Below are 10,351 nucleotides of genomic sequence, written 5' to 3' on the forward strand. Positions count from 1 at the left end.
AATGTGAAAGTTATCACACCTTTTCTCAAACATAAAAAAATTTTTTTTATTAAAAATGTTTAATGGTTCAAACACATTTGAAAACAAAATACAGCCTAATAGCTTGCTTTATTCACTTTATGGTGATATTTATAATGCTGACATCCTCGTAGGGCTTGTCCGTCTTAGGATTGACTTTTACATTTGAGATCCTCTGAACGACTTCCATGCCTTTCGTAGTCCTCCCAAAAACGGTGTGCTTATTGTCCAGCCAGGGCTGCAACAATTAAAGAGGGGAGAGGGGAGATGTATAAATGAAACCGACTTTCCACTGTCGCAGCAATCGTACATGCTGTAACCAGACAAGTGGTATGAAAGTACATGCTTACCGTTGGCACAACAGTAATGAAAAACTGGGAGCCATTAGTCCCAGGCCCTCCATTGGCCATGCTCAGCGTGTAGGGGCGGTCGTGCCTCAAGGTGGCGTGGAACTCGTCTTCAAACTCTCCTCCCCAGATGCTTTCTCCACCCATACCAGTGCCAGTGGGGTCCCCCGTTTGTATCATGAACCCCTGCAGCGTGAGAGGAGACGAGGGAGCAATGAACAAACCCTTCAGGTCTTGTTTTAAGTTACAACAGTTACAAACTGTACAATCATATGCACATTAAGGTAGAAACAGTGCATTGCAAAAGTTTTTGACTCCAGGTTTAAAAAAAAGGAGTAGAAAGCTTCATTTTTTATAAAAAGTGCATCGTCACACAGACATTTGCCATACATATCGGATGTTTTAATAAAGCACCAAACTATTGGGGCTGACTGTAAAAAGCACATTTTAACACAAAAAAATGAATGTTCTTTATATTCATAAAAGCTACAAGATTGGCACAGCAAAGAAACATTTCTTAAAAGGGAGTGAATGTTTTAAAGAAAGCCAGCCCTTAAAATGTGAGCTTACAACACAGAGAGTGTGAGAGAGAGAATACCTAACATCTGCAAAGACAGACCAACATTTACAGTTACAAATTAAGTTAAAATGAATGAATTTTACAACAAAATCATGAAAAGTAGATGCGTAATTTCATTTCCCACTGGAAGAAGACTCTACAACCGAAGTGTTGTGTCTTTTCTTTTCAGCATAGAATAAACCTCTACCTGTTCCTTTGCATCCTACGCATGAAAACGTAGCTACCTACTTGAACTATCATAATAAACATACTTTGTGTAAAAATGTAAGGATGCAGTATTTCAATTGCACTGATCTTGAGCAATTTAGAAAAAAATCACTTTCAGTGTTTTTTGCCTCTTCAATGCAAACCTATTCTTTTGACGCATTAAATTGTTCCTGCTGATCATTTTAATTTAACTACACTGTGTATGAAAATATTGATGCCTTTCTATTAAACATCAGTAGCCATAACACTGTTCAACTACATCCTTTTACACATACAGTAAGTTGTAGTAATAAAATAGATAATCGTTTCATTTTCATTTAGTAATCATTAAGGTCCCACCATGAGATGACTGTACAAGAAGTGGCTGTGTCAACCTCTTAGTGCTGGAGGACTTCAAAATACATTAGAAAATGGGTCAAGAAAAACACCAGACCCTATTTATAATACAAAAATCTACGACTATAACACACAAAACCCTTGCACTGAATGTCCCATGTAAATGTAAAGCAGTAGGGTACAGCAAAACACTACTAAAACCATGACTGTACTTCACTGAATAAGTTTAGGCAGTTTTAATTTATTTTAAATTATTTCAACTCTTCACACTCAGCTGAGTTTTTTTTTATGATCTACAGGTACAGGACCTAAGTATTATTCCTGGGGAAAAAATGAAGGCCAAAGTGACAGAAAATTATACCTTGATAACACGATGGAATACATGTCCATTGTAGTATCCATTTCTGCTGTGGACACAGAAATTCTCTACCGTTTTTGGACATCTAAGGGGAAAAAATAAAGCAGAGGATTGTTAACAGATTAATCAAAGCGGAGACTGCAAACAGCTACATTGATAGTATAAGTACTGTCGTGCTTTTCAGAACAATCTACTAGTATTTCATCTGCAGGTTACCAAGCATCTACAACAGTCAGATGATGGAAGCACATTTCACTCCATAACCTTAAACCCCCAGATTCACCTTGAAACAACCAGGACTTGATTGCAAGTGTTTAGGGAATTCATCAGAGATCAAAGCTACAAATTTGACTTGACATAAAAAAGCGAAGATCAAAAATAAAATATACTGGCCCATGAAACACATACTCAACAGGGAACAGCTTGAGGTGAATGTCGCCCATGGTGGTGTGGATGATGGCGCTGTCGGATACCCTCTTGGGTCCCTCAGCCTGAGTGGCTGCCATCACCTCTTCCTTGGATGGCTTCTCGTTGAAGATGTCCCTGTCCGAGTCTGCGCTCTTCGTGTCTTCCGGTTCTCTTTTGGTGAACTGTTGAGCACAACAAAACGCAAGCAAAGCTAAAAGAACAGTTACTTTTTTTTTTGCCCTCAATGTGACTGCAGCACAATCAACACTGCACAGTGTGCAATTTCATATTTTGGAACCACCAGCTTTGTGCATATTCAATGTTAATCACTGAAATCCAAACCTAATCTGATCAAATGAACAGAAAATGTTATGCCCATGAGATTTGACAATTTCCAGCTACATTTTACTAAAATGCTTTGTTCTTTGCTGCAGATGTCGGCACTACATTACGATGGTCTACTCTATATAGGTTGAAACTCATGTTTCATAACTGGCGTTGTATTTAGGCACACGAGATCAGGGGTAGACCTTTATTTTCAAAGCGCAGTAAAGGCGATTTGGGAATGCATGGCAAGCATGCAGATGTTACCATATAAAATCTGTTCTTCTTAAAGGCCGTGCAGAAGATGGTAGGATCTGGCTCGCAGTTCTGCAGGGCAGGATTGTCCGATGCCTTCATCTCGATAGTGGGTGCAGCTTGGCTGCTCTTGGCGATTCCCTGGAACAGGCTCAGCTGCACCACACGGATATTTTCCTGTTTCCCCAGAATGCGCACACACCTACAGACAACATATCAGGAAATTGTCATGGCTTGCCTTTCCCTCCCTATGACCACACTGCACCATGAAAAATTGGGATGGCATCAGTTCAGATACTGCAGTGGCAATGTCTTGTTTGGAAATTGCAATATCAGGTGTGAAATTGGAACTTCTAAGTTTTTCAGTCTCTTCACTTGCTTGCTCATGTTTTCCCAAGCAGTCACTGTAGGTGAAAACCATTTCAGAAGATATACTGCACCAGATTTCCTTATTCAAAAGATTTTTTTAAAACACTTCACAATATACAATACATACACCCTACCATAGCAACACATAGAGATTTAAAAAGGTTACAGACTTCTCCTTTATGATCTGCTGGGACAAATCCATTTTTTTAGGTTATCAGTCATTTTCAGAACCCTGAATGAGGCTGCTCTTTACCTGTTGGTTTCTACATTAATGACTTTGATGCCCAGCATTGTTCCATAGAGCACAAAGTGTCCGGTTTCATCAAAGATGATGTTGGTCAGCCTGATACCATCCATTTTTTCCAGCTCTCTCTCCACAGCCATTCGCCGGCCAAACTCCATGTCTGGAAGCTGCTGCCTCATCTGCTGCAGCTCTGTGAACATCTGTGGAAAAACAAAACATCATTCAGGAGCGTGGCCGGTCTTCGCATTCAAGCTCCACTGCTGTTTCACATAATCCCTCTGTGCAGTTCTGCTTCTCAGTGTGTCCCCATAAGCTTTGTAGAGCACAGTATGGTAGACCTAAAGATATACCAATAAGACAATCAGCAGGAGACTAAATTTTAAAATAGGTCATGATTCTTAATAGCTCTCATTCACTATTCAGCCTGAGTTGATTACCAAAGATTGTTTTAAGTGAATCTGATTCATGACAGTCCTTTGAGATCCATTTTTTGAAAGAAATATAATTCTAAAAGAAGATCTAGAACACAAGTTCAAGTTATTTGCCTGCCTTTTGTACATCTCTATCATCAGCTCCTCAGACCTAACTGGTTGCTAATGCAGATTATGAAAGAAAAGTGGCCATCCTGTTATGTTAGGTTCTGGCCATTGGAAGTTAAAGATATGAACTTACGGTCAAGGACTCATCAAACACTCTCATCAGCTTCCCCGTTATGAAGCGGAAAATTCTAACTTTCCGGTCGGAGGCAATGGTGGCCATTTTCTTTCCATCACCTGAGAAAGCCAGGCTAGTAGGATAGGTCTTGCACTTGGCAAATTCATATAAGTCCGTGTCTGTCTTATACTCCCAGTCCACATTTTTAGGAAACTTGAACTCATTTGGAAGGCCGGTCCAGTATTCTAGCATCCCTGCTTTGTCAGCTGATACAATGACTCTGTATCGTGCGTTGAGCCGTATTTGAGACAGGGGTGACGAATGCATTTTCTCAAATGTGTGAACTGGGCGGTTATCTCCTCTGGCGTCATAAATGAATATTTTGCCTGTCGTCTTCTCTGAACAGGCAACTGTGGATATAGCATCACCTGGATTGTAGATCCATTCACACTGCCCAGGGTGGAAGCTGTACAGATTCACAAGAAATGGCAGAGGGATTGTAACCCAACAGATTAGAAACTAGACAATCTCTGCACGCATCTGATGATTAAACATTAAAATCAATGTTCATTTACAATGATTAGGAGTAAGCATTGTTATAGACTGATGTTTTCAAGATATAGTGAAACCACATCATCTTAATTGAACAGTTCCAAATTTTAAATAACACTTTCTGTCTAGAAAGAAGCATATTTAGTTTCCTCTTATTTACCCGATGTTTTCTAACAAATTCACATTTGTTAGCTTTCTAAACATTAAACTAGAAGCCTTTTGTCTAGGCTTTTAATTTGAATCCATTTTTTAACATGGGTACAAATGTACATCCTTTGCAAGAAAATAAAAACATCCTTAGGGTAATAAATGAGTGTGACAAAAATAAATAGATGCTCTTTAGTGACCTCATATTTGCTTAAATAAACAAAAATACCTTCAGAAATGTTACTTACCCTAGCTTTAGCATGTTGATCATGTCAAAATTGACAACATCAAATACTTTCATGGCCTGGTCATCACCAACTGTACATAACAGTGCCCCTTCAGAACTTACAGCAATACACTCAATCACCCCTGATTGAACAAAGGAACACTTTCAATAAGCAAAAACGAATACAGTATTCAGGTTTCAACTAATGTATATCGAATAGGGCCATCACAAAATAAAAAAAACAAGAACTGCACAATGTAATGGATTAAACAGAGTTATGTACATGTAGGCATTTTTAAAGTTCATGCTTGATTTAATTTAAAACTGATCTGTAGTTCAGATCTGTAGTACTGTACAGCATATGGAACTTGGTAGAATGAACTCAAATGCTTCATTAAACAGCTTTAAGATGTTAAACAGCTCCAATCATAGTTTTTGTCCAATATGCCATTTCCTAAAGAACAAGAGAAAAGCCACTTAGAAATTTCACGCACCTAAATGACTGCGAAAGTGCTTCACAAACTCTATTCCTTCATCTTCTTTCTTCTTCCAGAATTTGACATGGCCATCCTGACTGGCTGTTATAATGAAATCCGTCCTGTCAGGAATCAAAAGGCAATAACTCAAACAGTTTGGTCAAATAGAAAGACGATCCACACCACTGGAGTGGCACAGTCTGTATCTTGGTGGGACACCATAAAATATACAGTTCTATGGCACAGGAGCATATTAACCTGCATAACGATGACCACTCAGTGCAATGCATCTTGGGACCTCTATAGTAGTGTTTCCCAGTCTTTGTCTAAAGGCAAAAATATTGTAAGTTATAAGATGCTATAGCAGCATAATCTTTATCACCCTGTCACCATGACAATGCAACTAAATGATGTTAATTAAATGACATATGCATCAGAAACTACTTCATACTATAAAACAAAAACCAATCGAAGATTTTTTTCCCCAAATACACCGTTTAATTTGGTTGAAAATTTCAAAGATATAAATAGAACTTTTATCCAATGTGCTAACAATCTAATATGGCAAGATGTCTTTTTCCTCTATAATTGAATGTACAGCGTGCTGAAAATTAAGCAGTCCAGCACACAAAGCCTGCAGATAAATGATGTAAAGACAGCTAAAATCAAGGAAGTCAGGGTTGCTTTTGGCCACAGTGATGAACCAGCTACATAGTCCAGGGTTTGTGGGGAAAATGTCCTGGTGCTTCCCAATGACATGTTCGCTGCTTTTATGTGATATACACTGTACCTAGCCACAGTCACAGTCCCACAAAGCGAGAATATCCAGCCCTAGTCCTGGACCACCAGTGTGTCTGCAAGTTCTTTCCAACTCATTATTGGCTTAACTGGACCGATTGAGCAGTGTCTCCCAGCTCTTCAGGTGCTGCGGCTTTTAAAAGACCTACAAAACCTGCAGAGACACTGGCACTCCAGGCCGAGAATTAGGGATCCCCAATACGAAGGGTAAGCCGCCCTCTATGACAAGGGTTGTGTGCCTCAGTTCAATCACACTGTCAGACCATTGGCAGTGTTACAAAGGAAGGTATCATTCTACACCAGCATTATCTCACAATCCCATATAAGCAGTAACAGTTGAGGAAAAAAGCCCAGAAATGCAATAGTGCTTCAAGACGCATCAAATCAGGAAGTGTTCTACGGTGCCTGTCACTCAGACACTATACAATAAAATAAATTGAAACAGGAGAAACGATCTAACAGGTGCACAAAAATTTAAACGGGAGGAAACGGGGCTACGTGTAAAAATGTTACAACTATCTGAACATCGAGTACTTTTGTGAAAGTTCAGCACTTCTTTTAGCCATAAATAAAACTTTGATGTTCCATTGAAAAACAAAAAAGTCGCATAAGACACTTGCTCGGCAATGGGGCTGAAGTAAATGGCTGAAACATAAAAACGTACCATGACCACTGAACGTCAATCAATCAAGAATTTTCAAGAAGAAATTACCTCCAAGCCCACTGGCACTGACTGGGCGGTGAGGAAGGGATTATTAGAGACGTGATGCTTTCAACGTTACAAACTGGAATCAGTTTTTTTTTTTAAGTGTGAAATTATTCATATACTATTCATTGAGAGGCCTCAAGCAAAATTGGATTCTCTGGTTGGGGATCCCTGCTCTAAAGATTTCATGATACATCTAAATCTTTTTAACTGAAGGAAATTTTATCCTACAAAGTTCAGACAAGTGGACCGAAAATATGAATTTTGTGTTTCATGTGCAAACAAAGAAATACACATCTTGAAAATTACAGTTGTGAGAAAAAAGTTTGTGAACCCTTAGGAATTATATGGAATATCTGCATGAATGGTTCCTAAAATGTGACCTGATCTTCATCTAAGTCGTAATAATAAATAAAGACAGTCTTATTTAACAAACAACACACACAGCATTTTACATCGCCATATCTTTATTGAACAAATGGTTTAAACAATTAAGGTCATCGAAGGAAAAAATATGTGAACCCTTATATTTAGTAACTAATGGAACCTCCTTTATTGGCAATAACCTCAACCAAACACTTTCTGTAGCGGCTGATCAGACCTGCACAGCAGTTAGGAGGTACTTTGGCCCATTCCACTATACAAAACTGTTTCAGTTCATATTTTTGGGATGTCTTGCTTGAACAGCCTGCTTCAGATCAAGCCACAGCACTTCAATGGGATTGAGGTCAGGACTCTGACTTGGCCATTCTAAAATACGCAATTTCTTCTGTTTCTGCCACTGTGTTGTCGATTTACTCCTGTGTTTTGGATCATTGTCATGTTGCATGACCCAACGTCGTTTGAGTTTCAGATCACAGACAGAAACCCTGACATGAATGATTGCAAGCCATCCAGGCCCTAAGGCAGCAATGCAGCCCAACACCATTATACTCCCTCCACCATGCTTCACAGTTGGGATGAGGTTTTGGTGTTGGGTGCAGTGTTTAGTTTTCTCCAAACATAACACTGTGTACATTTACCAAAAAGTTCAACTTTTGTCTCATCTGTCCACAGAGCATTGTTCCAGTAGTGCTGTGGAACATCCAGGTGGTCTTTAGCAAACTTGAGACGTCCAGCAATGGGTTTTTTTGGAGAGCAGTGGTTTCCTCCGTGGTAACCTCCCATGAACACCACTCTTGTTCAGTGTTTTTCTTATGGTAGACTCATGAACACAGACATTATCAAGTGCAAGAGATGCCTGCAGATCCTTAGCTCTCACCCTAGGGTTCTGTCACCTGTTTGAGGATTGTATGGCGTGCCCTTGCTCTGATCTTTGTAGGACGCCCACTCCTAGGGAAAGTAGCAACAGTGCTGAATTTCTTCCATTTGTAAGCTATCTGCCTGACTGTGGACTGATGGAGGCCCACGTCTTTAGAAATCCCTTTGTAACCCTTTCCAGTCTTATGAGCTTCACCAACTCTTCTTCTGAGGTCCTCTGAAATCTCTTTTGATTGGGCCATATTGCACTTCAACAGACTTCTGTTGTAAAGAGCAGGTAACCCAAATTGTTTGATTTTTCATACAGCAGGGCAGGTCAAACTCAAACCTGAACTGATTGGAATACCCGACTCCAAATACCCTCTTTATAAGATGCCATTATCTAGAGGTTCACAATTTTTCCCTTCAATGACAGTGATTGTTTAAACCATTTGTTCAATCAAGATATGACAATGTAAAATGTCTTTATTCGTTATTATGACTTATGGATGAAGATCAAATCACATTTTAGGAACCATTCATGCAGAAATTCAAATAATTCCAAAGGGTTCAAAAACATTTTCTCACAACTGTATATGCAACACTACTTATGACTACTTTGGAAGGAAGAAAAGACAGAATAATAGATTATTCAGAAGTACTACGTAGTTTTCTAAAGCAATTAGGTTGGGGGAAAAAAATGTTCTCTTACTTTGAACATGCTATTTGGGTGATGACGTCCCTGTGCATGTAGCTCCGTTCATACATAGACGCTGAGGGCAGGTTGTCCAGGTACACCCTCTCAAACTCAAGCACTGCCAAACACACAAAAGGTCAGCTGGCTTCTTACTTGCCAAGGGATAGTTCTCACAAAGGTGTTTGAGTGGTTTCCCAAACCATTCAAGAGCTCCTGACACAGCATATGGATGTCTTCAGAGTCAATAACAAGACAGAAACCATACCACTGAGGTGGCAAATAAGGTGCATTTCAAACAGAACGTTTTACACACAAATAGCTGCAGATACTCGCAACACGTTTCCCAGCGTATTCAAGAAACAGCCGGATTGGAACCTCAGTTCAATTAGCTACTGGCAACCAAAAGAGTTAAATGTACCATTATCACTATGCATGTAAGAACCCAAAGGAGAGAGAAGTTTTAGCATCAGTACTGCATTTGTAAAACCACGTTTTAATGTAAACTATTTTCTTTATGAAGAAACATTTAATTGTAAGTTTACATTATAACGGCACATCGCCATGTTTTAATCGGGATATATAATACTGTAATACATTCCTTAAAATCGTTAATCCTCGTAGAATTCGTTCAAGTAATTAGACAACACTTTTTAGGCCTAATACACTAGATACACCTTGAGACTCTAGACCACCTATTGCAAGGTCCATTTTTCAGTATATATATATAACTCAGTAGATGAGGGGTGAAGGTAGTGCATTTTTTTTAAACTTAACGTGATGAAAGGCATAACAGAACACAGATTTAGAAGGCTTAATAGCCGAAAAGTTTCTTCTTTCTACTTTTCAGCTTGAAATCATCCTTTACTCGTCCCTATGCAGTCAACCCATGCTTGCGCAGTTTCGCACTTTAAACATGTACCAGACAGCGAGAGCTATCAAGAAACATTACCTTTCCTTTTCTTGGACTGTGTAGCTTCACTTGGCAACGGCCCAACCCATTCATCTTCTTCAGCATTGCCCCCTTTTTCACCCTCATGATCCAATTTCCTTTTCTGGTCCAAACTGACCGTAGGAGATGCCATGATTTTAGTTTACATGAAAAAAATACTTAAGACCCTTACACTTTGACCTGTAGACTGTAGCCTATCAACAACAGAGATCCGAGCACATGAATGGCAGAAACCTTAAATGATCCGAAGTCTATCCAATCAGATTTCCTTTTGCGCCATTCGCTTTCCTGCAGTGAACTGATAGGGAAACAATTCTTGTTTAAATTAGGAGCATGCGCATACTGAAAATTGCATTCTGGGAGTTGTAGTGTATTATCCGCCTTGATCGCTTATCGAACCTCCTAATACCTAGCATTAAGCGAATTACTTAACAAGAGTAACCATTTCTCAATCTGTGTGT

General features: G+C 39.3%; 1 protein-coding gene across 3 annotated transcripts; it reads right to left on the reverse strand.

The window, feature by feature from the left end:
- Positions 1–30: 30 nt before the first annotated feature.
- ppwd1 (peptidylprolyl isomerase domain and WD repeat containing 1) lies at positions 31–10,057 on the reverse strand. 3 transcript variants are annotated; one of them, XR_016090830.1, is made up of 11 exons: positions 9,891–10,057; positions 8,957–9,059; positions 5,520–5,623; positions 5,048–5,168; positions 4,119–4,566; positions 3,456–3,646; positions 2,846–3,035; positions 2,260–2,436; positions 1,850–1,931; positions 369–551; positions 31–256 (listed from the first exon to the last, which is right to left on the reverse strand). XR_016090830.1 is itself a non-coding variant. In XM_088911089.1 (11 exons), the coding sequence occupies exons 1-11, from the start codon at positions 10,021–10,023 to the stop codon at positions 113–115; spliced, it is 1,881 nt and encodes a 626-aa protein (XP_088767215.1). In that variant the 5' UTR covers positions 10,024–10,057; the 3' UTR covers positions 31–112. The 3 variants fall into 3 exon arrangements, 2 of the variants coding, with proteins under 2 accessions (XP_088767215.1, XP_088767217.1); XM_088911089.1 differs by having other exon boundaries at positions 2,255–2,436; XM_088911091.1 differs by lacking the exon at positions 9,891–10,057 and adding an exon at positions 5,760–5,827 and having other exon boundaries at positions 2,255–2,436; positions 8,957–9,012.
- Between the last annotated feature and the right edge of the window lie 294 nt (positions 10,058–10,351).

The sequence above is a fragment of the Atractosteus spatula genome, chromosome 3, assembly GCF_055471065.1.
Source record: "Atractosteus spatula isolate fAtrSpa1 chromosome 3, fAtrSpa1.hap1, whole genome shotgun sequence".
NCBI classification, from domain to species: domain Eukaryota; kingdom Metazoa; phylum Chordata; class Actinopteri; order Semionotiformes; family Lepisosteidae; genus Atractosteus; species Atractosteus spatula.

Excerpts from the sequence above, each read along its gene's own strand:
- ppwd1 (XM_088911089.1), bottom strand. The coding sequence starts at position 10,023 with ATGGCATCTCCTACGGTCAGTTTGGACCAGAAAAGGAAATTGGATCAT. Across the intron at positions 4,567-5,047 it reads ATCAACATGCTAAAGCTAGG|CTTCCACCCTGGGCAGTGTG; the intron begins GTAAGTAACATT and ends GAATCTGTACAG. Across the intron at positions 3,647-4,118 it reads TGTTTGATGAGTCCTTGACC|ATGTTCACAGAGCTGCAGCA; the intron begins GTAAGTTCATAT and ends GTTTTTCCACAG.